This window comes from Ochotona princeps, chromosome 1, assembly GCF_030435755.1.
Source record: "Ochotona princeps isolate mOchPri1 chromosome 1, mOchPri1.hap1, whole genome shotgun sequence".
NCBI classification, from domain to species: domain Eukaryota; kingdom Metazoa; phylum Chordata; class Mammalia; order Lagomorpha; family Ochotonidae; genus Ochotona; species Ochotona princeps.
In genome coordinates, this window is record NC_080832.1 from 61397312 (window position 1) to 61421744 (window position 24433).

The following is a 24433-nucleotide window of genomic DNA, read 5'->3' on the forward strand; positions in this document are numbered from 1 at the left end:
TTTCATCTGCTGGTTTACTCTCCAAATGCCTCCAGCAGCTGGGAGCTGGGAGCTGGGTCTCCCATATGGGTGGTGGGGACTCAACAACTTAATCCATTGCTTGCTGCCTCCCTAGGATGTACGTTACTAGCAAGGGCTAATCAAATATGGAGCTGATATTCAAAGCCAGGTACTCTGCTAACGGATGCAGGAGTCCCAGTGGATGTGCTCCTGGGGATTATGCTGTAATGTAATTAAACTTAACGGAAATTTTGATGGTTATCTTCCATCTGATGATTCATTCTTTTAAAATGTTCATGATCTCTGCCATCGGCCCAGGCTGCAGCCAGTATCGTGGAGCTCAGTGCAGGTCTCCCGTTAGGTGGCAGGGACTATTGAGGTATCTATCACTTGTTATCTTCCGGCATATACATTAGTAGCAGCTGAAGGCTGAGCTGGGACTTGAACCAGGCACTTTGATATGGAATAAGGTCTAATGACACCATGACTGCTTTGACAGATGCCTGACTTAAGTATTCTTTTATTCAGCAATAACATGATTCTAGCTGATTTGACATTGGCGCTGGTCAGTAAGAAACTCAGGAAATCAGTCCTTCTCCCAGGGACATTTTCTGAGTCAGAAGTAAATCTCAGGGAGAGGAAGGCAGCTACATTTCAGCTAAAACTTAGTTTTAAATTCTGTAATTAGAGTAAATTATTTTTTCTAAACAAAATATGTCATAGCTATGCTTTTGTTTTGGATATTACAGAAATAAATTATTGAAAATATTATTTAATTTTATCAGTTTTGATTTTTTAAAAAAGATTTATTTAGGAGCCTCTTCTGGGTCTCCCAAGTGGTTCAGGGTCCCACGGCTTTGGGCCGTACTTGACTGCTTTCCCAGGCCACATGCCTGGGAAGGGAGCTGGATGGGAAGCAGGGCCACCGGGACACGAACCGGTGCCCTTATGGGATCCCAGTGCGTGCAAGGTGAGGACTTTAGCCTTTAGACTACTGCACCAGGCCCACCAGTTTGGGTTTTTAAATCTTAACATTAAATTGTGTATTTTCAGATTTTACACACTATTTATAACCCCACCACCACTACACAGTCTGTTCTGTCTGTTTGCTCTAGTCCAGGTCGACTTTACAGGGTAGAATTGAAGTGGTCATCTTGTCTTTGACTTAATAGGATCATCCAGAATCACTAGAAGTGTCTGACTAAGGAAGGTCCCCTTATTAGCTTGTGCTGTGGATATAGAAACATAAAACTGAAGATCAAGACAAACTGCTGGCATTTACTCAGTCTAAAGTAGATGAAAACTTTTTTTTTATGTAGTTGTTCATTATATGGCTAAAGAAAAATAAGTTTCACTACGTTATGTGGTCAGTTGAAATCTTGGAACTCAATAAAGGTGTTTCACTTTAACTCACAGAGTTTTAGGTAATACGATGCTGCAAAAGGCTGAATGATAAATATGCCATTTATCTGAAGCTCCACAAGCCATTCATTTTAGAACTGTCATTTTCTAAATTTACTAAATCTTTCTCTGGACATACTTTTCTGGTTGTTTTCAAACAAATTAGGGAGAAAGAAAATTTAAGAATTAAAATAATTCTTGGGGGCCTATGTTGTGGTATAGTGCGTAAATCTTCTACTTGCAACAGGAGGATCTCATGTGGGCATTAGTTTGTATCCTGACTGCTCCATCTTTGATCCAGCTCCTTCCTAATGGCCTGGGGAAAGCAGCAGCAGATGACCCTAGTGCCTGACCTCTGGTGTCAGTGAGGAAGACCTTGAAGAAGCTCCTGTCTTTGGCCTAACGCAGCTTTGCTTGTTTTGGCCATGGAAGATGGATCTCTCTGTTCTCTGTTGCTTGTCTCTGTCCCTGCTATGTCTTTTCCTTTTTCTCTAATTCTGACTTTGAAAAAAAGAATTAAAATGATTTTTAAATTTTTTTCATCTTTTACTAATGTAAAAAGGGGAATATTTAGCAAAAAACACACAGATAATGAAAGGCTACAGCCCAGGAGGAAAGGCAGGGAGCTTGTGCCAACCTGCTGAGCCTCAGCCCTGGGCTGAGCAGGAGAAAAGCTAGGGGAGGGTGAGAATCAAAACTGGACAGGTCACCTGGCAGGGAGCACGGTGACCTCATTGCCCACTCTGGTGCACAGGGGTCTGGCGAGGGCTGCAGGCTGTAACCAGGGCTATGCCTGGTTTCTGGTCTGGCACCATCCCCCATTCCCGCTGAATGGGAAATATAGAGGCCAGGAGGGGCAGGTGCTGAAATAATTATTTCATGAACCTTACATTCCTAAATTTGTTTCCAGGTAGTAATAATTGAAGCCATCACAACTGTTAATTATAGAGGAACTTTACTCTTATACTTGTGTTTTAATCATTTCTTAACCTGGAGTTTTAATTTTTGATATGTAAGGTAAAGATTTTTGCATTGTAAGTATGAATTTGGGCTACCGTACTTTTTTTTTTTTATAGGATAGTGATGATGAAGATGAAGACACTGAAAACCTTGAGGCTGCCAGCAGTGGAAAAGCCACAAGAAGTCCATCTCCCGTTCCTCAGGAAGAGCAGAGTGAGCCAGAGATGACTGAAGAAGAGAAGGAATATCAAATGGTAGAATGTTAAGTTCCTTATTGTATATAAGGATTTATTTTATTTGTAATTGTGACTGACCTAAACATTTAAGCTGAAAATTATAACAGTTAGAAAATGTTTCTTCATAGATTGTTATATTAGGCAAATAATGTCTACAAAATTCAGATAATACTTAAAATCCAAAATCGCAGGGGGGCCAGTGCTGTGGTTTAGTGGGCTAACCTACTGCCTGTGGCACCATGATCCATGTGAGTTCCGGTTCATGTCTTGGCTCGCTCCCTCTGGTCTGGGAAAGCAGTGTGGGATGGCCTAAGTTCTTGATCCCCTGCACTCATGTAGCAGACCTGGAGAAAGTTCCTGGCTCTTGGCTTCATATGGGCCCAGCTCCGGTTGTTGCAGTCACTTGGGGAGTAAACCAGTGGATGGAAGATCCCTATCTCACCCTCTCTCTCTGACTCTGACTTTCATGTAAAATAAATAAATGTAAAAAAGATATAAAATCACAGCCTAAGAACACCCATCAAGCCTGTTTCCTATTACTAGTGTTGCAATATAAACAATTTTTTACCGTATGAAATCAAAGAGAATATTTATTAAAAACATAATGTTTTCTTAAATAGAAACACTGAGACAGAACTGAAGAGCTCATATAAATCTGTTTAGGAAGCATGGGAATGAGACATATATTTTATTTCTTCATTGTAAGAATTCTGAATGCCTCTGTCTTCTGTAATGTGTATTGTCATTTTGTGAGATTAGGATTTTTTTTTAAGGTGTATTTATTTTTATTGGAAAGTCAGATGTACAGAAAGGAGGAGGGACAGAGAGGAAGATGTTCCGTCTGTTAATTCACTTCACTCCCCAAGTGACTGCAACAACCAGAGCTGCGCCAATCTGAAGCCAGGAGCCAGGATCTTCTGATGCTCCCATGTGGGTGCAGGATCCTGAGGCTTTGGGCCGTCCTTGACTGCTTTCCCAGGCCACAGGCTGGGAGCTGGATGGGAAGTGTGGCCACAAGGATATGAGTCGGTGCCCATGTGAGATCCTGGCGCTTGCAAGGCGTGGACTTTAGCCGCTAGGGTACCACGCTGGGCCCAAGATTAGTATTCTTAATGTGCTGTGTTTCTCACATGAAAGACCTATGGTTTTTAGAGTGTATTTAGAAAATACCGAGTCACTTTACTCTTTATTGCTTGCTTTTTAAAGTTTATTGATTTGAATGGCATAGTTAGAAGGACAGACAGAAGGAGCGATTTTCCATCTGTGGTTCAGTTCTCAAATGGTTGTACTGGCTGGGACTGTGCCAGACTGAAGCCAAGAACCCAGAGCTGCTTCTGAGTCTGGCACATGGTCACAGGGGGCCAATTGCTTGGGGCGTGTCCTGCTGCTTTTCAAGCTGCTAGCAGGCAGCTGGATTGGAAGTAGAGTGGCTGGCCTTGGATTTGAACCTGAGATCATTTGGGTTGCAGGCATCACCGGTGAAGGCTTAACCAGTTATGCAATAGCACCAGCTCCAAGTCATTTTACTTTTATTTTAATAGATGAGCAATGTGGAGCACAGAGTTTCAGAGACTAACAAAGAACAATCTACATTTCAGGAAATTGTTGGTAGCCCAGCCAGAGCTAGAATCCAGCACTTGCTTTAGCTCTGTTGAACTTGCCATTTCATATTGTTGACTCTTGAATCAGTTCTGTTATGGTTTATTTGCATATTGCAGTACTCAGGAATAAAAGAATTTCATTTGGTAGAATAACATCTTTATATAACTTCTTTTTCACCAGAGGTTTATCAACCTAATCTTGAAAAATTGGCTTAGGAAGCTAGTATTATACTGTTTACCAGTATTATTTAGTGAAGGGATGCTCCTTTTGAGAACTTCTTTTGCCTCGGTAAGAATTCATTGTCTTTATAGATGAATTCATAATACAAGTTTTCTTTGATTTGTATGATCCTGGAATTTTTTTAAACTTTTAATATTTTGGAACAGTTTTCAAAATATTTCAGTGGCTGATCTGATTCAGAATTGTTGTACAATGGATTTACATTTAGGTTTTCTGAGAAACTATATAAAATATTCTTCCTTAGATGTTGTTGACAAAAATGCTGTTGACTGAAATTCTATTGGATGTCACAGATGAAGAAATTTATTACATAGCCAAAGATGCACACCGAAAAGCAACGAAAGGTATATTGTGGATGTTCTTGGTTTTATTTTTCTGGGGTTTTAATTTTGGTGACTATTTCGGACTCCTTTTGTGGTCCTTGTTGGATTATTATCAGAGATTTGAATATTCTCCTCTTGCATGTTCTAACTCTGGGAAAGGTTAGATTTGTAGATAGCATATTAAAATTATACGAATACTTTTGTTTTGTCTGACCCACCTCAACGCAAATTGGCTACATGCTGTTGTTTGTAAAATGTATTGTGAAAAATTCCTAATGTTTTTTTTTCACCTTTTTTTTTATAGATACCATGGTATTGGTGTATGACTTCTGATATAACTTTTTCTGACTAGTGAATTTTGAATTACAAATCTTCAGAATTTTCAGTGTATCAGTTATTCTTTCACAAACAAGTGATTCTTTTCTCCCCCATATTTTTAGTAACACTTTAAAAATATATGGAAAACAAAAATTACATGCCATATTTCAGAAACATGAATACAGATATAGTGGTCAACATTTTTTCTCATTTTAAACCATTTTCAAGTCACATCAGAATTAGAATTTCAAAGCCAGACGTGCTACTGGTTTGAAGTGAATGTTATGCTTTTAATGTTTCTTTTCTCCCCAAAAAGCAGCACTAGTAGTAGATTTAACAATACCATAGACTCATGACTATGAAATCGTGGCTATTTGTGTTAACATGTTGTTCCTGTTGTTGATGTGATACAAAGCTCCTGCAAAACAGCTGGCACAGTCCAGTGCACTGGCTTCCCTCACTGGACTCGGTAAGTGTTCTCATTATTTATGAGAGGGCCTAAAGGGAAAGTCACACTTACATTGTCTCTCTCCATGTTCTGTTTTAAAACTGTACTATTTTTACTCAGTTTATAAATCTGGGTCTCAGGGTTATAACAGCAGTCTATTAAAATTTTTTTTTTTTTTAACTAAGACATTCACCATTGGGAATATTTAAATGTGATAGCTAATTCAGTTATTGGGGCAAATTGTAATGTGGATTTCCTCATCAGTTGCTCCAATGCATGCATTTTGTAGATATTAAATTATATATTTTATATATATATTTATATATAGATACATATCATATCTATATATAGATGTGTGTATATATATGTATATATGATATGTGCCTTAATAGCTCAGATTTAGCCCAGATAATATCTAAATTCACTTTCAGAATTGATGCATACATGCCTTAGGGAAAAATCTGTTCATTAATGCTTTGAACAGCTGTTATGTAGATTGTGTTGCAGCAAGTCAGGTTTTAACAGTAGAGATATATTCATAATTTACTACTTGCATGTGTATTACCAAGGCTATAAAAGTTTAAATTTGCCTTTTCCACATCTCCCTTCAATTTAGTTTTGTGAGGATTAAGAAGATGGGTTGAATCACTTGCCCATGTAATTTTGTTATGATTGCTATTTAGATTGCTTCAGGGTGGGGAGTAGTTTGAATACCATTTCTGTTAGAAGGATTACAGTATTATGATTTTCTTGTTTTAAAGAGAAAAATTAGTGTACTACCTGGGGTTCTTATACTTTGAACAATGAAACAGAAGTTCAGAAATATCTTCAATAGTCATTATCATACATTTTGTAAATATGGTTGAATTAAGTTTTAGTGAGTCATTGTTACTGCCTTGTTAAATAAATGGTTTTGTTCTTAGCATGGATGGCAAAGCAGAGTCATTATCGTGCTTCATTTATGATGAGCAATGTATGAAATATTCCAGAAAGATGAAAATGCAGAGTAGCCACTGCCTGAGGCTTCAGTGACCTCCTTAATTTTTAAAATTTATACTTCTCCCCACCCCGAATAAGCAAACATCTTCCAGGAAAAGGCAATGGAAAAAGAAATGAATTTTTTCTTCTCGGGCCTTAAAATTTTTTGAATGGAGATTATAATTTTTCATATGATAGACTGAGCTTTATGCACACAGGTGGACTGGGTGGTTATGGATCAGGAGACAGTGAAGAGGAGAGGAGTGACAGAGGCTCTGAGTCATCCGACACTGACGACGAGGAATTACGGCACCGAATCCGGCAAAAACAGGAAGCTTTTTGGAGAAAAGAAAAAGAACAACAGCTGTTACATGACAAACAGATGGAAGGTATATAATGAAGCTTGTTTTTGTCATGTTTTATATGTTAAAAAAAAAAGGGTCTTTGTGTGTTTGTAAGGATTTATTTAGATACTGGAAATGCAAAGTTACAGAGGACAGACAAGCAGATCTCCTTGGGTTCGCTCTTCAGTTGGCCACAAGAACTAAGATTGGGCCAGGCTGAAGTCAGAAGCCAAGAGCCTTATCTAGGCCTCCCACGTTGTGGCCAGGGCCTACTATTTGGAGTATTATTATGTCTTTCTAAATTTATTTCTTTGTAAAATTTATTTATTTGAAAGGTGAGGTAGGGGAGAGAAGAGAGTGAGTGAGAGGTATCTACCTTCCATCCACTGGTTCATTCCCAAAATGCCCTCAGCAGCTGGGGTTGAATCAGGCAAGGTCAGGAGCCTAGAGCTGCATCCAGGTCTCTCACATGGGGCCCAAGCACTTCGGCCATATTCTGTTGCTTTCTAAGATGCTTTTGCAAAGAGCTGGATTAAAAGTGGAGCAAATAGGACTTGAACTGGTAACCATATGGGATCCTGACACTAAGGGGTGTGTTTTAACTTGCCATGCCACACCATTGCCCTGGCCCCAGTGTTAAAATTCTTCTTCATTTTTTTTTTTTTTTTCAATTGGAAACTCAGATATACATAGGAGGAGAGACAGGGAGGAAGATGTTGCATCTGATGATTTTCTCCGTGAGCGGCCGCAATGGCCAGAGCTGCGCCAATCCAAAGCCAGGAGCCTCTTCCTGGTCTCCCACGTGGGAGCAGGGTCCTTAGGCTTAGGGTCATCCTCAACTGCTTTCCTGGGCCACAAGCAGGAAGTTGGATGGGAAGCGGGGCTGCCGGGATTAGAACTGGCACCCATATGGGATCATGGCACTTGCAAGGCAAGGACTTTAGCTGCTAGGCTGCTGAGCTGGGCCCTGTTAAAATTCTTAAAATGAAAATTATGGCTTTGAAGATATAAGAAATGTATTTGTAAAACTAGGTGGGGGGGGGCCGGCGGCATGGCCTAGCGGCTAAAGTCCTCGCCTTGAAAGCCCCGGGATCCCATATGGGCGCCGGTTCTAGTCCCGACAGCTCCACTTCCCATCCAGCTCCCTGCTTGTGGCCTGGGAAAGCAGTTGAGGACGGCCCAATGCATTGGGACCCTGCATCCGCGTGGGAGACCTGGAAGAGGTTCCAGGTTCCCAGCTTCGGATCAGTACGCACCGGCCTGTTGCGGCTCACTTGGGGAGTGAATCATCGGACAGAAGATCTTCCTCTCTGTCTCTCCTCCTCTGTGTATATCTGGCTGTAATAAAATGAATAAATCTTTTTTTAAAAAAAAAACTAGGTAGGGGGCCCAGCGCTGTAGCCTAGTGACTAAAGTCCTTGCCTTTCTTACACTGTGATCCCATACGAGTGCTGGTTTGTGTCCCGGCTGTTCCACTTCCCTTCCAGTTCCCTGCTTGTGACCTGGGAAAGAGGTGCAGGATGGCCCAAAGCCCTGGGACCCTGCACCCATGTAGGAGATTTGGAAAAGGTTCCTGGCTGCTGGCTTCAGATCAGCTCAGCTCTGGCCATTGCGGCCACTTGGGGAGTGAATCAGCAGATGGAGGAGCTTTCTGTCTTTCCTCCCTGTGGATCTGACTTTCCAATAAAAATAAATCTTTAAAAAAAAAAAAAAAACCTAGCTACAATATTTTAGTTTGTAAGACCATTGAAATTTGTTGTGAGGCTGTGTATGGATATTAGATAGGAGAACCAGAAAGATGTTTAACTGTCTAGTTACTTAGGGAGTTGCTCCTACCTGCTAGTTCATTGGCCAGATGTCCATGATAGCCAGTACTGACCAAGCTGAGGCTGGGATCTTTGCACGCAGTCCAGATGGGTGGCAGAGCCCAATTACCTGAAGCCGTCACCACTGCCTCCTGGGGCTTGCAGCCCAGACGTGGAGCGAGGCATTCCAAGTGTGACGACTAGGCTAAACGCCTGCCTGAGTGTATTTGTTAGGTGTTTATAGAATAGTACTAGGTGTAATGAAAGAGAATATTTAGAATTTCATTTTTGAAACAATCTGATTTTGGTAATTGGAAAAATAATTTAGGAGGACATAAAATTTTCTTGTAATTCATTTGTTTTTAAGTTGCTTGAATTGGACAAAAGGGAAATCCTTCTGACTTGCATTATTTTCCTCTCTACATTTTGCTGTTCATTGCTACACCAGGAAGGGTAGCTCACTTGTTACAGATATTAAACCCTAATGACCTAATATATAGTAACCACTAGATTTAAAAAATATTGTAATGCAAAAAGTTAGAATATTTCTGGATTCTTTAAAAATTAATAATGTGTTAAATGCTAATTTTTTGGACGAAGTCTAGTATCTTAAAGTTTCAGGTTTGTTTAGTTTTTCATTTTATATTAGACTTTTCTTAATATTTTTTGTCTTTTTCTTTTTCAGAAGAAAAGCAACAAACAGAAAGGGTTACAAAAGAAATGAATGAATTTATCCATAAAGAGCAAAATAGTTTATCACTACTAGAAGCAAGAGAAGCAGATGGCGATGTGGTTAATGAAAAGAAAAGAACTGCAAATGAGACATCAGTTTTAGAACCAAAAAAAGAGCATAAAGAAAAAGAAAAACAGGGAAGAAGTAGGTCAGGAAGTTCTAGTAGTGGTAGTTCAAGTAGCAATAGCAGAACTAGTAGTACTAGTAGTAGTGTGTCTAGCTCTTCGTACAGTTCTAGCTCAGGTAGTAGTCGTACTTCTTCTAGGTCTTCTTCTCCTAAGAGGAAAAAGAGACATAGTAGGAGTAGGTCTCCCACAATTAAAGCTAGACGTAGCCGAAGTAGAAGCTATTCTCACAGAATTAAAATAGAGAGCAATAGGGCTAGGGTAAAGATGAGAGATAGGAGGAGATCTAATAGAAATAGTATGGAAAGAGAAAGACGGCGAAATCGGAGTCCTTCCCGAGAGAGACGTAGAAGTAGAAGCCGTTCGAGGGATAGGCGGACCAATCGTTCCAGTCGCAGTAGGAGTCGAGATAGGCGTAAAATTGATGACCATCGTGGAAATCTTAGTGGAAGCAGTCATAAGCATAAAGGTGAGGTTAAAGAACAAGAGAGGAAAAAAGAGAGGAGTCGAAGTATAGATAAAGATAGAAAAAAGAAAGACAAAGAAAGGGAGCGTGAGCAGGATAAAAGAAAAGAGAAACAAAAAAGGGAGGAAAAAGATTTTAAGTTTAGTAGTCAGGATGACAGGTTAAAAAGGAAACGAGAAAGTGAAAGAACATTCTCCAGAAGTGGCTCCATATCTGTTAAAATCATAAGACATGATTCTAGACAGGACAGTAAGAAAAGTAATACCAAAGATCGTAAGAAACACTCAGGCTCTGACTCTAGTGGAAGGAGCAGTTCTGAATCTCCAGGAAGTAGCAAAGAAAAGAAGGCGAAGAAGCCTAAGCATAGTCGCTCGCGATCCATGGAGAAATCTCAAAGGTCTGGTAAGAAGGCAAGCCGCAAACACAAGTCTAAGTCCCGATCAAGGTAGTATACTTTTTAAAGTATTTTGTCTGATTTAAAAAAAAAAATTTTTTTGACAATTTATTCAAAGTTGAAAGTGTCCTTTCTCTCTCTCTCTCTTTAATAACTCAGTTTGGTACTTGATAAATGATTAGTCTTAAGTATTAGAAATCCTATATGATATTATGTATTAAAAGTTACAGTTTTTTAGTTTAAAATACATTTTTATTTTTAAATCTGTTTTTTCCCTATTCTTTTTCAGATCAACCACGCCTCCCCGTCGTAACCGCTGAGGAATGATGTGGCAAGATTGCCATGATGTTGTTTTAAAAATTCCATGAGTTTTAAGGGCTTGTCTCATTATAGAGGCACATTGTGGCTGTGTAGGTGAAACCAGAATTTTTTTTTTTTTAATCTGTAAATAGGTGTACTTTTTTCAAATGCTGCTCCAAGTTACGTAATAGTATTTCTTTGTATTTTTTTTTCAAAAATAGTACATAATAAGACTATAAATATGCCATTCTCTTTCAGCTGTAATGTTCTTAAAATTATTCTTGAATGTACTGTGATGTCAATAAAGCTCTTTAGTTCATTTTTGTTAAACTCTTGTACCTTAATTTTATGACTTTAATCTAAAGAATGTACTTTTCTAAGAAAGGCAGCTGGAATTTTTGTATAACAGGTTTTAAAGGAACCTCCTTCCATATCCCCATGGCCCCGAAATGGTTTTAATTCAATAGTTTGTCAGTTTGTAAATTGTACCCATGGCTTTTTGTCAAATTCCAACTTTAAAAGTGTGGAGGGAGAAAGCCAGATATAGACCTTCACTTTTCATCTGGAAGCATTTGACAGCTTTCTAAAGTTACTATTTTGGGGATTTTTCAAATAATATATATATATGTATATATGTATGTAGAAAATATGGTTCACTCTTGTAAAATGAAATTGCTGGAATCAGTCAAACCAGTGCACCAAATAATTATTTTTGACAAATAATTGTGTTGGACACTAATAGTCAAATTAGAAGCCTATTTAAATACGTGGGTATTACAGAAGTGGGACTCATTAAATATATTTATATTTTTTAATTGTAATATGACCTCAGTGGAAGAAGGTGGTATTATACAGGTTCTTGTCAATTTCACAACATTGAAGTGATCTAATATTGTCAGTTTCCTAAAATCATGATTAGTCATGGGTCTAATGGTTTATCACAGTCATAGCTCACATAAAGAATGGGGTTCTCAAGGTATTTTAAGTGCACAACTGCTTACAGCTTCCATTTTCCTAAGATTATGCACTTACAAAATGATTGATGAATCTCTTCAAATGCTCTCAAATTTAATCTAAAATAAGAGTTTGTGCAGGACACAGAGAAGGTTTCAAGTATGCCTTTTTATCAGCCATAGTTCATTTAAAAAATAATGTCAGATTTCTGCCAACATCAGTGTTATCCTAAATGAAGATAGAAACGGATTTGTGTAGTGTGCTGTTGTACCTCCATATAGGTTCTTAAATAATTTTGAGCACTTACGCATTTATCTAAAGGAAATAAGTCAACTGAGTAAATGCATGTTTATGAAAATGGCTATTTACAGTGCACTTAGTTCCGGTAATTATAAAAATGACATTTTACAGAGTAATTTTAAAATACTTTTGAAATTAAATATAATTTAGACATCAATGATATCTGAAGACCAAGGAAAATGTACAATATTTTTTAAGAAGGTGAGCTAATACGTTTAAGTTAATTGCAGAATGAACTGATAAATCTGTAATAGATAAATTATATATATAATGTTTTCGCATCTTTAAATGGTTTTTAGATTCATCTTCAAGTGAAATACTATTTTTAAAATAAAACCCAGAAAAATTCTGCTGCCTGTGGATATGCACATTTTGGGGCAGAATTTGAACTAGAGCCAGAAGTGGTTGATAGTTTGAAGTGCTCTGCCATGATTTTCCAGCTTTTTGTCAGTTAAATCTGTTGGTTAAAAAAAAAAAAAAAAAAGAAAGAAAACACTTGATTTTTGTGATTAGTAGTGTTATAATTAGATATTTGGATTTTTCAGGTTTGTATGGAAACTTCAGATTTCATTATTTCTTCGAAATGTGACTGGTTACCCTGAGTGTTAAGACCTTATAAAAAAACATCCAGCAACTTGGGATGTGAATTCTAAACCATACATATAAGTTAATCACGTGTAGTTTGGTATGAAATTTTTTTCTAAGATGACAGAAAATTAATAGGTTCCATTTTTTTGTGAGGCAATTGGTATGGATTGGTTATTAAAAATTGTCTTTTTAAACAGATTCTCTTTTAAAGTATTTTTAGTGTATTAATGATACTTGGTTTTGTTGGGGGAAGGGTAAACCACACCATTAAGATAATAAATGTGATTTGGAAGAGGTTATTATCTGTTTCAGGCCCCAGAGTATAAATAAAGATTGGTGTGGAGTATCATTAGTGTATATGTTTTCTACCACTGCAAAATGTCTTTAGCATCTGTTTCTATGGTTGTAATATGACAGAGGTAAACTTCCCATGCAGAATTTATTTTTGTGCCATTTTCTTTTTCCAAAGGAACAGATGGAATGTAATGCTAGATGAGATTTTTTTAAACTTTTTTTTAAAAAAATGCATTTTATTTTTATTGGAAAGGCAGATTTACAGAGAGAAGGAGAAAAGGAGGGAAAGATCTTACATCCACTGGTTCACTCCTCAAGTGGTTCTAACGGCAGAGCTGAGCCGATCTGAAGTCAGGAGATTCTTCGAGGTCTTCTATGTGGGTGTAGGTTCCCAAGGCTTTGGGCCGTCCTCGACTGCTTTCTCAGGCCACAAGCAGGGGGCTGGATGGGAAATGGAGCACCTGGACATGAATAGGTGCTGTGTGGGATCCTGGCACATGCCAGGCAAGGATTTGATACTGAGCCTTTACATGGCACTGAGGTGTTATTTTTTTTTAACGTAGGAGTTATGTTAGATCCAAAGTTCCTATATACTGGCTTCTGGTAGGTTTCTATATTTAAATTGAATTTTTCTTCTCATACATAACAATATAAATGAAAATACACTTTCGTTTATTGAAGTTTGTAAAATGTATTACAGTTTAATTGAAATATTAGAGACTTTGGATTGACCTAATTCTGCTGCTTTTTAGGCGAATTGCTAAATCACTATGGACTGCATTTTCTTCAACTGTGTGAAGCAGTTACAGATCATTTGTTAGATCTTGGGTACTCCCAGCCGTTAAGCAGTTCAGTTTCAGGTAGAATTTGGTTGTAATGTCCATAGTCTAAGGAAGAAAATCATTTTTATTAGTCACATACAAATTATATATATGCATGGATTTCATTTTTTTATGACAACAAAATAAACTTTTGAAGTTTCCATTTCCTGTGAACTTTCTGAAGTACTCTTGTATTTAAACCCTAAATGTTATCAGATATCATCCATAAAATTTTCATATAAACAAAAATTTAGTTATATCTGTCACATTATATGAATGTTAGTTGATAAAATTATTTTTATTTTTATTGGAAAGTCAGATACACAGAGAGGAGGAGAGTCAGGAAGATCTTCTGTCTGTTGATTCACTGCCCATGCTGCTGCAACGGCCAGAGCTTTGCCTATCCAAAGCCAGGAGCCAAGAGCCTCTTCTGGGTCTCACACGCGGTGCAGAAACCCAAGGCTTTGGGACATCCTTGACTGCTTTCCCAGGCCGCAAGCAGGAAGCTGAATGGGAAGCAGGCCACTGGGATTAGAACCGGCACCCATATGGAATCCTGGTGCGTGCAAGGCGAGGACTTTAACTGTGAGGCTACCTTGCTGGACCCCAGAAATTTTAAGTGATCAGTTTTGTGACTTTTTTTTTAGAGATTTATTTGTTTTTATATGAAAGGCAGTTTTCCAGGGAGAGGAGAGACGAGATCTTCCATCCACTGGTTCACTTCCCAAATGCCTACAACAGCTGGAGCTGAGCCAATCTGAAACCAGGAGCCTGGGAGCTTCCTCCAGGTCGCTCACATGGGTGCGGGCCCAGAGGTTTGAGCCATCCTCTGCTGCTTTCTTAGGCACATGAACACGGCAGCAGAGCAGCCAGGAGATGAGTCTGTGCGTAGGGGATGCCGCCGTTTGCAGGCAGAGCCCAATCCAGTTGAGCTGTAAGTGAATTTTTGTAGAATTTTTGAATAAATGAAAAACTGAGTTGTACTTCAAGTGTATGAACCATTTCAAAGGGATGAAAATCAGCTGGGAGTGCTTTACTCTTAGATGAATACTATATATGAAACAGTTGTTAAATATGTGCCAGTTTTAGAGAAAAATGAATACGTAGACTACTAAGCCATGTAGTGTGGGAAGTGAGAAACAACCGTTCATATACTGCATTCCAGTCAGCACTACTGTGACTTAGGTGTGAGGATTGTTGGAAAAGATTTTTGTTGATTTTAGTAGAGGAAAGTATTATAAATTAATTGTACATTTATAGGCCAAACTGGTTGTGAGGATTTAAAAGCTGTTTGCTTCCTATGTTAAGGCATACCTCTGGGCCTTTGTTGTTGAACTGAAAACAGCAGGAAAGCTGAACAGCCCAGAAAGGTGCAGCATATTGAACAAAGTACAGTGCATTTAAATAAAGCTAAGAGCTGTTTAATAATCCGTAACACTTTATTCCTTGGATCTGTCACTCCAGCAAATACAACATGCTGGATTTACTTTTGCGCAGAACTTTCTGGAGATGTTCATGTATCTAAAGAGAGTTCTGATGAGGATGCAGCAGCTAAGAATTGTCTGCAGCCATTCTTAGGAGGTCACTGTGTTAGCTAAGGAGCCCTAAGTGAAGGACTGTTGCTGAGTGGTAAAACTAACCAATTCAAAGAATGCTAAGTATTTGATCCTGCCTGTTGAGAATGAAGAATGAGGTTTTTTTGTTCTATTTTGCCTTCAATCATTGTTTTTACTCAAGGAGATGGGATTTTGTACATCTGGATGAAAGTTTACTGATCAGTACTCCATCTGTAAATGAAATTTTCCTGGACTGTTATCAGTCTCCTGTAATATAGTCTCCTGTCCAGGATGTTAGCAGATAACTTGCAAAAAATAAATTTTAAATTTGGATTTCTGGCCCTCTGTCATACTTGAATACTTTGAAAGGGGAAATAGCTCTACCGTTAGGGAAAATACTCTTAACACACTTCTGTGAGTCTGAGCGTTAGGATCACTGTTTTTGCAGGAATATAAATGTCCTTGGGGAAACATCTGTTGAAATCCAGCTGCACGAAAATAAAGACCAGAGCACAGAGTAGTGGCTGGATGTCTACTTTGACCATAAAGTTGGAGGTCGCTATATAGGAACAGTTGTAACAACACATCCAGAATCATTTATACTTTAGTTGCATACACAATGTGCTACACGGTGAACGTGATTATTTTACGATAGCCTAATGTGTGGTAGCACTTAATGCAGTCCTGAAAGTTGGCCCTAGAGGGTGTTCGTGGGTCCCGGAACTTTACTGTTGGGGATTTTTTTGCGGGAGGAACCGGAAAGGAGGTGGCTTCCGTCGTCGCGATGCTGGGAGTCGGCGGGCTGCGCGCCTCCGGGGTTCGTCTTTTAGGAGCCGCTCGGTCCGGGTTCCGGGACGGCTTCTCCCGGGCGGGTGAGTGTGGCGGTTTCGCTCGGTGGGCGGCTCTGCGCAGGCGCGGCGGGCCGCGACTCGGCGCTGTGGGCTCCTCTGGTGGAGGTTATCCTCCTGCGCTTCGCGGGCGCCTGGGAAACACTGTGGATTAGTGGTCCTGGCCAGGAAGAAGGCGTCGGTGCAGTCACCTCTGTGTCATTTAGTGGATTCCCCTCGCCGGGAACCGGACACCCGCCTTGAGTGTGCGCTGGTCGCAAGGTCGGGGCGGGAGAGAAGACAACGCCCGCGCTCTCCTGGCTTTTTCCACCGCGCAGTAGTTGTGGTTGGTTCGCACGTGTCTTGACTTTTCAGAAGAATTTAAGGGAAATCGTACTCCTATCCGTGGTTTCACTTCCCACCTACCTGCTGGCCGGCTGGGAGCCAGGAAGTCAATCCCTGGCTTAGGTGGGCAGGGACCCAACCCCTCGAGTCATCCCCTGCCGCTTGACGGGGTGGACCCGGAGCCGGAGCCGGAGCCGAGCATCGAACCCAGGCACCTCGTTGTGGGATGTTAGCGTCCCAACTTGCCTCTTAACACTCTGGGCTTATTAAAGGCCTACCCATATACTGCTTTTTGATCAATAGGTAAATCCAATAGACTGTATAAATGTAGGGAATGACCAACTCCACTTGCTGCTTGTGGATGACAGTCTTAACGGGCAGTGTTAACTAGGAAGTTAAGTTCATCCTTAGCATAAAACACTTTTAACATACAGTATTATTATATATCAGTACAGAGTCAAGGTCAGGAAGTCACGTGCAAAGCACAGCAATGTAACAGCCACCTGTAGAGTTAACCAGTCGGCATTTGTGAAAAAAGTCATTAAAAGATAAAGTTATTTATATTATCATTGCAAAATGGTTAGGACGGCTTAATAAAGCAAGTTACAAATCAGTGTATACAATGAATGACCTTGAAGTACACTTGTGCATCTATAGGCAGATTAAACTAAAGCTTTAGCAGTGATTGCCTATGGAGGAGCAGCTGATTTTCTACCATCCTTTATGTAGTTTTGTTTAAAAAAAAAAACAACTTACATATGTTTTTAGAAAAGATTCAATATGAGCTGTTTCCAAAGTTTATGGCATGTAATTCATATGTAGAACAGGGGAACTTCTTGTTTGAGATATTTAGAGAACTGTCTAGTTGGCTGATTTTAGAAGCAGTTGGAGAGGCCAAAGGATACCTTAGGACTCTCGACTGAAGTTTGTTGGAAAAATCGGATGTTCCTTAAAACATAATTAGGTGGGATGAGAGGGAGGGAAGGTGAGATGGCCTAATTGACTAATTCTCTATCTCCAAGTGTGGGGATTCCATATGGTTCCAGTTCATGTCCCTGCAACTCCACTTCCCATCCAGCTCCCTGTTTGTGGCCTGGGAAAGCAGTAGAGAGCTCAAGGCTTTGGGACCGTCACTTGCATGGGAGACATGGAAGAAGCTCCTGATTCCTGGTTTTAGACTGGCTCAGCTTTGTCTGTTGAGGCCATTTGGGGAGTGAACTAGCTAGATGGGAGATCTTTCTGTCTCTCCTCTGTGAATCTGCTTTTCCAATAAAAATAAATCTTTTTTAAGTAAGTAAACTGTGTGGTACACGGTGAGAAGCTGGTGAATGGCCATGTGCAGTTCCTGAAGTTGACCTTGTCCTGAGGACAGTGGAAGTTGCTGAAGGAGAAGCAGTATCTGACTTAGGTTTAAGAAATAACAGCAGCTGGATGAAAAGTGAGACGGGTAAATCCAGGCTCCAGGGGACGCCTTAGTAATCCACGGATGGGTGGAGATAAACCATTGGCGAAGACAAAATAATCTGTTGCCTGTGTTGTTCACCATCAGCATGGTAACTGTTGATAAATGACTTTAGGATGAATTAAATGGGGAAAATAATGCCATTCCTTTAAAATCTCAAACACCAGAATGCTCACAGATTCAAGGAAGAAAAGGGATCCAGTAGCACTGTGTTTATTAGTACAAACTCAGTAGCTTTCGCTCGTGGTGCGGTGGTTTTTCAAGCTTTTGAGAATTCTGGCAGTACCGATCACTGAGGTTTTCCAGAAGTGGGGGAGATGTGTGGGAGATCAGGGGTGGCCGTTGAGTAGAGGGAAGGGAAGGTTAAAATCTCAAGAGGCTCAGTTCCAGAGTAATACTCATAATACTGTAAGTATCCTTAATCACGTTCTTTGTAACTTTAGGTAGGCAAAGTTAGATATTATTTTAAAGATTTATTTGTTTTTATTGGAAAGGCAGATTTACAGAGAAGAGAGACAAAAAGAAAGATCTTCCAACTGCTGATTCACTACCTAAGTGCCCACGAGAGCTGAAGCCTAGCAAATCCGAAGCCAGGAATTAAGAGCCTCTTTTGGGTCTCCCATGTGGGTGCAGGGTCCCAAGTCTTCAGGGCGTCCTCAACTGCTCTCCTAGGCCGCAAGAAATTAGCTGGATGAGAAATAGAGCAGATAGAACACAAACCAGTACCCATATGGAAAATTGGTGCCTACATGGCAAGGATTAGCCACTGAGCCTTTGTGCCTGTCCCTAAAGTTAGATATTATTAAAGAAATAAATTGTGATACCCATGCTTGATTGCATAATCAAAAGCCTAGGAACTTTGAAAAAATATTGAAATGAATTTGGGTCAGATAGCGAAGGATCTATTAAAACAAACGAAACAGAACAGTAGAAAACAAAAAGAGAAGATAATGATCTTCAATGATCATGAAGTTTCAGGACGGGTGCTAGCTGTTTTCATGTGTTCAGTCAGCAAAGATCAAAATACTAAATTGACACACTATCGGTGACAGTGTGGGGGGAGGTCAGAGCAGTCTCATACACCAGGAGGTTAAAAAATTCATGGAAAATGCGTATTCTGGAAAAATACATGCATTTCAAATTATTTTTGCACTAAGACTATTTCTTATTCCTTTTTAAAGAAATTTTAGAAATACACTCATATTACCCATTATACTCACATTATCCATATACTGGTAAGTTGGTTCAACATCTATGGGTGACAGCTATAAACTTAAAAATCTATATATTGTGTAGCTGATTCTTGAGATTTTACTCTGGGTACTTCAAACACGTGAACATGCGTGTAAAATTTAGTCTGATGATTTTGTAAATAGCAAACAATTAGAAATAACCAAAATACCCATTAGTGGATGACTACATAAATACATTATGATATGTCACACAATGGATTATGAGGCAGCCTTTAGAATTAAAAGGGAACTCTTTATGCCATTTTATGAAACATTCTTCAAGAAAATTATGCTGGAGAACAAAGTGAGCTAGCTATATTTTACTACCCTTTTGATAAAGTGAGACAAATTAATACACTGAAACAATTGTGTATAAAATGTCTCTGGCAGCTTTAATACAAATTTGTTACAGATTGCCTACAGAAGAGGAACTGGTTAGTTATAATCAGGGTTGGTAAATGTACTTTGTATGTACCCTTCTGTCCTTTTGTTTCTACTTCTAGTTTATGCATTTTCAATTTATTGGATAGAACCACAGATTCATTCCATTGGCTGGTTCACTCCTCAGTTGCTCACCATGGTGAAGGCTAGGCCAGACAAAGTAAGGGGTCTGAGTGAGGCCAAAATGAGGAGGGTGGCAAAGTACCAAGTCTTTGATCTTCACCACTGTCTCCTGAGGTAGCCATCGGTAGGAAGCAGTGTCAGGAGCTGTCTCACATACCAAGTGCCTACCAACCTTTTGTATTTTTAATTTTTAAAAAACTATTTGAAAATTTTTATTTTATTTTAGGTGGTGTTTACAGAGTTGAGAAGGATGCATGGCCGCGTGGATTACTGATTGGAGTGGGAAGGATTAAGGAATGTGGAAAAGTGGATGAGACAATTGTTTCCAGTTTTTTCCCTTTCTGTATCTGGAGGAAGGGGAGAGGGCTGCCCCCAGGAGCCTAACCACGTTAGTGCCCAGGGATGGGACAAAACCACTCAATGTCATCCTGGGTTCCCGATGTGGAGCTTGTTCCATGAGTACTACTTAAGTGATTTCGATAGCTCTGAGATATTGATTTCGTTGTTCCAAGGTTGAGGATCCTTCCAAGGTCTGTTGTCTGACAAAGGCTACCTTAGAATCTCCAGATAGTTAGAACTGCCCAGATAGTTGCTGCCAAACGTAGCCTGGAGAGTTGTCCAATTTTTCTGCCATCCATGGTACTAGATGTTCTCTATGGGCCTTAGTGATCTGTCATGTCCCACATATGCATCTGGGCATGCCGTCCACTGCATCAGTTTCAGCAACCAAGGAGACCCAGTTCTGACACATGCACTCCATAGTCAGATCACAGACCTGTGATTTTTTCCGTGTGGTTGGAGTTTTGAGACCAATAGTCTAATTGTGGAGTGGGAACAGAGGAATAGCCACCAAAGAAACCTTGTTAGAGGTGACAGACGCAGTTCCTGTGTGTGCCAGCTAGTGTGGAGTCTGGTTCAGTCTGTCATCCACTTCAGCCTACAATGGTTGCAGTTGCCTGGTCAGTTCTGTCTCTGCCCCCATCTCATATACAAACCAATGGATGCTATGGCTTAGCCCAACCCTGCCTGCCACACGCTCAGCCCTCACACACATCAGCGGGAGCTGCAGCCTACTTGGAGTGACCCCCAAGTCCCTATCAGGCCTGCTTCTAGCCTCAGTTTATGCACATGACAGTATGTGCAACAAACTGGTCCAGTCTGTCCCATATCTTATTTGGTTCTAGTATATATCAAAGAATGCTACAGCCTAGTTCAGGCCAATTGACCCCACTATCCAGTCCATACTTACGCCAGTGGGTGCTACCGCCTGTCCAGGCAGGCCTCCCCCCAGCTCTGGTTCCCATGCCTATGCCCACCTGTGGGATCTGCAGCTGAAAGGTGCCTGTAGTTTCCCTACTAGGCTTATTCCCAGTCCCAGATCTTGTACTTTCCAGGTGGTGCTGCAGTCTAGTCTGACAGGATTGCCCTTCTGTTCCAGCACTTGCCAGCTGATGCTGTGGGAAAGCCTGACCAGCCTCATGCATGCACCAGTGTTCACTTAGCCCAACCTGGCTGACCGCTTAGCCCAGTCTGGCTCTCTCCCTAACCCAGCTCACATGCAGGCCAATGGGTAATATAGCCCTGCCCAGGCTGGTCTTTCCCAAGTTCCAGCTTTCATGATCACCAGTAGGAGCAGTGGCCCAGCATGGGATCCCCCACAACTCCCCTATTGGGCTCACTTTTTCCCCCAACCTCCAGGATCTTGCCTGTGCTGGTGGGTTTTGTGGGCCAGTCTTCTATGGCCTGCCTTACCTTGGCATTCTCCCAAAGGTGCTGAAACCTGGCTCAGCCTCAGCCTGGTCTGTCCCCAAACTTGAGCCACATGTATATGGGCTGGTACTATAACCTGGCCTGGTTTAGGCTATTCCCAGCCTCGATTCTTGCACTCACCAGCAAGAACTGCTTCCTGACAGAGGAGTTTCCTAAGCTCCTCTATCAAGTCACTTCCCAATCAAACATCTTGTGTACATTGGTGGGTTCTTGACCCAGCCTAACTTGGTCTACCTCCTATCCAAGCAGGTACAGTGGCCTTGCCTGATCAGCTTAAGTCCATTCTGGCTCTGACCTTTAGGTGCTACAGCCCAGTCCTGCCTGGCTCACTCCTAGAACCAGCTTTTGCATGGCTCAGAAGGTGAAGAGACCTAGCCCAGCCTATAGCCACTCTGGCTCGCACAAGCATCAGTGGGTGCTAGAGCTTAGCCCAGTCTCATATACTCCGGTCCACACCCATGCCAAGGGATATTTTAGCCATGTCCAGCCCAGTTCACCACACCTATTCTGGCTCTTGCACTCACTAGTGGGAACCTAAGTCCAGCTGGGGCATCCCGCTACCTCCCCAACTAGGCCTGCTTCCAGCCACAGATCATGCACATGCTGGTGGTTGCTCTGATCCAGCCTACATAGCCCATACGCCGTTTTGACCTTTACCTTTGGATGTTAGCCTAGCCTGGTCCGCCCCTAGTTCCAGTTCTCACTGGTGGGTGCTGCAGCCTAACCTGACCTATCCTGATCCCATCCCTGGCTTTTATACAAACTGGTAGGTGTGACAGCCTAGCCCGGGATGGCCCACAGCCCATCCTGACTCCTGCACATGCCGGTGCACTACTATTTGAACTGGCCATGCTCAGTCTGCCACCCAGAGTCAAGCACATACCTGCTGACAAGTGGAGCAACCTTGCCTGACCTTACCAACACCCAGCCCTGACTCATGTGCTCATCACAGGGAGCTCTGGCCTGCCAGGGGAGTTCCCCAAAGTTCTCCCACCAGGCCCGCTCCCAGACCCAGATCTCACTTGTGCCAGTGGATGCTAGACCATCAGTCCACCCCCTCTGTCTCAGCCTTTGTGTGTGCTGGTGGATTTTGTGACCCAGCCTGCCCCACTCCCAATTCTTGGGTGCTCATAAGGGTGTTGTAGTCTGGGCCAGCCTGGCCTGTTCCCAACCCCAGTACCCTTGAGTGTTGGTGATTTCCATGGTTTTGCCTAGTTTGATCTGTTACCACCCTGAGCTCTTGAGCTTACCAGCAAATACTGCAGCCCCACAGGGGTGGGTCCACATATTCCCCTCAAAATCTGCTCTCAGACCTTGTTCTTTCACATGCTGGTTAGTGTCATGGCCCAGCCTAATGTGACCCATCCCCTACTCTGACACTCATAGATGGGTACTGTGGGTCCAGCCCTGCCAGGTAGGCCTCTCAGCCCTAGGTTTCCACCCAGCACTGTCAATGCTCACTAGTCCAGCTTGGGTCTCCCATATAGGCGGGTGCATTGGTCTGACCCAGAATGAGCCTTCAGTTTCCCTCCTTGAAACCTCTGGGTCTCAGTCCCTTTGTTTACCTGCAGGTACAGTGGCCTTGTCAGCAGAAGCTATTCCTCACCTGTAATGTACTTCCTCAGTGGTCCCCCTCCCACACATCCTATACCCCCTTCCCTGATCAGACCATTGCCCCCACACGCATGAGCACATGGATTCTCTTGCCTTGTCTTATGGTGGGGTGGCATGCTGGCCGGAAGCCCTTCTTACCCACTCAGGACCCACCTGAGGCCCCAGATTCAGTACTCTGGTACATGTCCCAGCCTGGAACCTCATCCATCCTCCCATCCGGGACTTAAGCCTCTTCACGAGTCCCCAAGCCCAGTCTACCCACACCACATCAGCATGGTGGCCTGGAGCCCTAAACCCCTCCCCTCCACCCACCTACCTGAGACCCAAACACATGTGGCCTGCTCTGTTCTGCTGAACCCCCGCCCCCAGAGTCCTGAGTCTCCCCGAGACCACCCAGGTGCCAGTGGAAGGAACTTTTTAAAAAAGTTGTAGAAATTGTACAGAGAATGGTAGACTAAGTTAAGCTGCCACCTAGGACACCCACATCTCACATTGAAGTGCCATTTCCAGTTCTGGCTACTCTGTGCTTCTGATCCACCTTCCTGCTGATGCACCTGGCAGGCAGCAGATGATGCTGCAAGTATTTGATGCTGCCTCCCACATGAAGATCTGGTTGAAGTCCTGGCTCCTGGCTTTCAACAAGCCCATTCCTGACTATTGGGCCATTTGGGAAGAGAACCAGCAGATGGAAGATATTTCTCCACATCTCTCTTTCTCTGTTTCAGCCTTTCAAATGAGCAAATCTTCAAAATGATTATAGAATCACAGCTATAGACAGCTGCCTAGGTTGCCTTGTACCTAGACAAGTGTTACAGTGCTGACAGAAAAGCAGCCAATAGCTGGTGGGCATTCTGGGCCTAGTTAATGCCATATTTGTGTTAGTATACCAGGGTGTTGGCATAGTTGCCTGTCCTATTTTGTTGTTGTTTTTATAGTTCTGCAGGGAAGGTGGGTACAGTGGACCAGGAAGACATGCCATACAAGCTCCCAGGCAGGGGTAGGGGACTTCAGGTTGCCAGAGGAAGGGGGTCTTGGGATATGTTGGACTGGGAGCAGCTGAGGGCATGTGTGATAGGAGGATTAAGTTCTGGGGGCTCCCACAGACTGGACAGCTCAGACTGAGTGATTTAGAGAGAAACCTGAGGGCATGTCTGGATCAGGCAAATGCGCTCACCCATATAGGAGCCCTGGGCTGTGCTAAGTGACATTACCCTCCACCTGCTGGCACAAATAACAGCTGGAGCTGAAGGGCATGCTTGATTGGGTTAGGTCGCAATACAAGTGCTGGGGCAGGGAGTGGACCATGTCTGGCTGGGCCACAGCACTACCAGAACACAAAAGAACCCAGTTTAGGGATAGATCCTTTGGGAGACTTGTGGGCTCACATCTGTATCACTGCAGCATCTGCTGGTTTGTGTGAGAGCTGGGGTGAT

At 41.8% G+C, this 24433-nt stretch overlaps 2 protein-coding genes across 6 annotated transcripts in view; both read left to right on the forward strand.

Annotated features, from left to right (window-relative positions):
- The window catches only part of PNISR (PNN interacting serine and arginine rich protein), a 29934-nt gene extending 18622 nt beyond the window's left edge, over window positions 1-11312 (forward strand). For 4 of the 5 annotated variants that reach the window (XM_012925588.3, XM_058660555.1, XM_012925590.3 and 1 more), the window contains 6 exons: window positions 2478-2615; window positions 4684-4783; window positions 5496-5549; window positions 6725-6895; window positions 9341-10424; window positions 10663-11312. In XM_012925588.3, the coding sequence (XP_012781042.1) occupies window positions 2478-2615; window positions 4684-4783; window positions 5496-5549; window positions 6725-6895; window positions 9341-10424; window positions 10663-10693 (1578 nt within the window). In that variant the 3' untranslated portion in view covers window positions 10694-11312. Of the gene's footprint in view, window positions 1-2477; window positions 2616-4683; window positions 4784-5066; window positions 5693-6724; window positions 6896-9340; window positions 10425-10662 lie in introns of those variants that run through there. The other variant, XM_058660564.1, reaches the window with a different exon arrangement.
- Window positions 11313-15922: 4610 nt separating this feature from the next.
- COQ3 (coenzyme Q3, methyltransferase) overlaps window positions 15923-24433 on the forward strand; it is a 39094-nt gene continuing 30583 nt past the window's right edge. Inside the window, exon 1 of the mRNA XM_012925571.3 lies at window positions 15923-16058. Within this exon, the coding sequence (XP_012781025.2) occupies window positions 15971-16058 (88 nt within the window). The 5' untranslated portion in view covers window positions 15923-15970. The remainder of the gene's footprint in view (window positions 16059-24433) is intronic.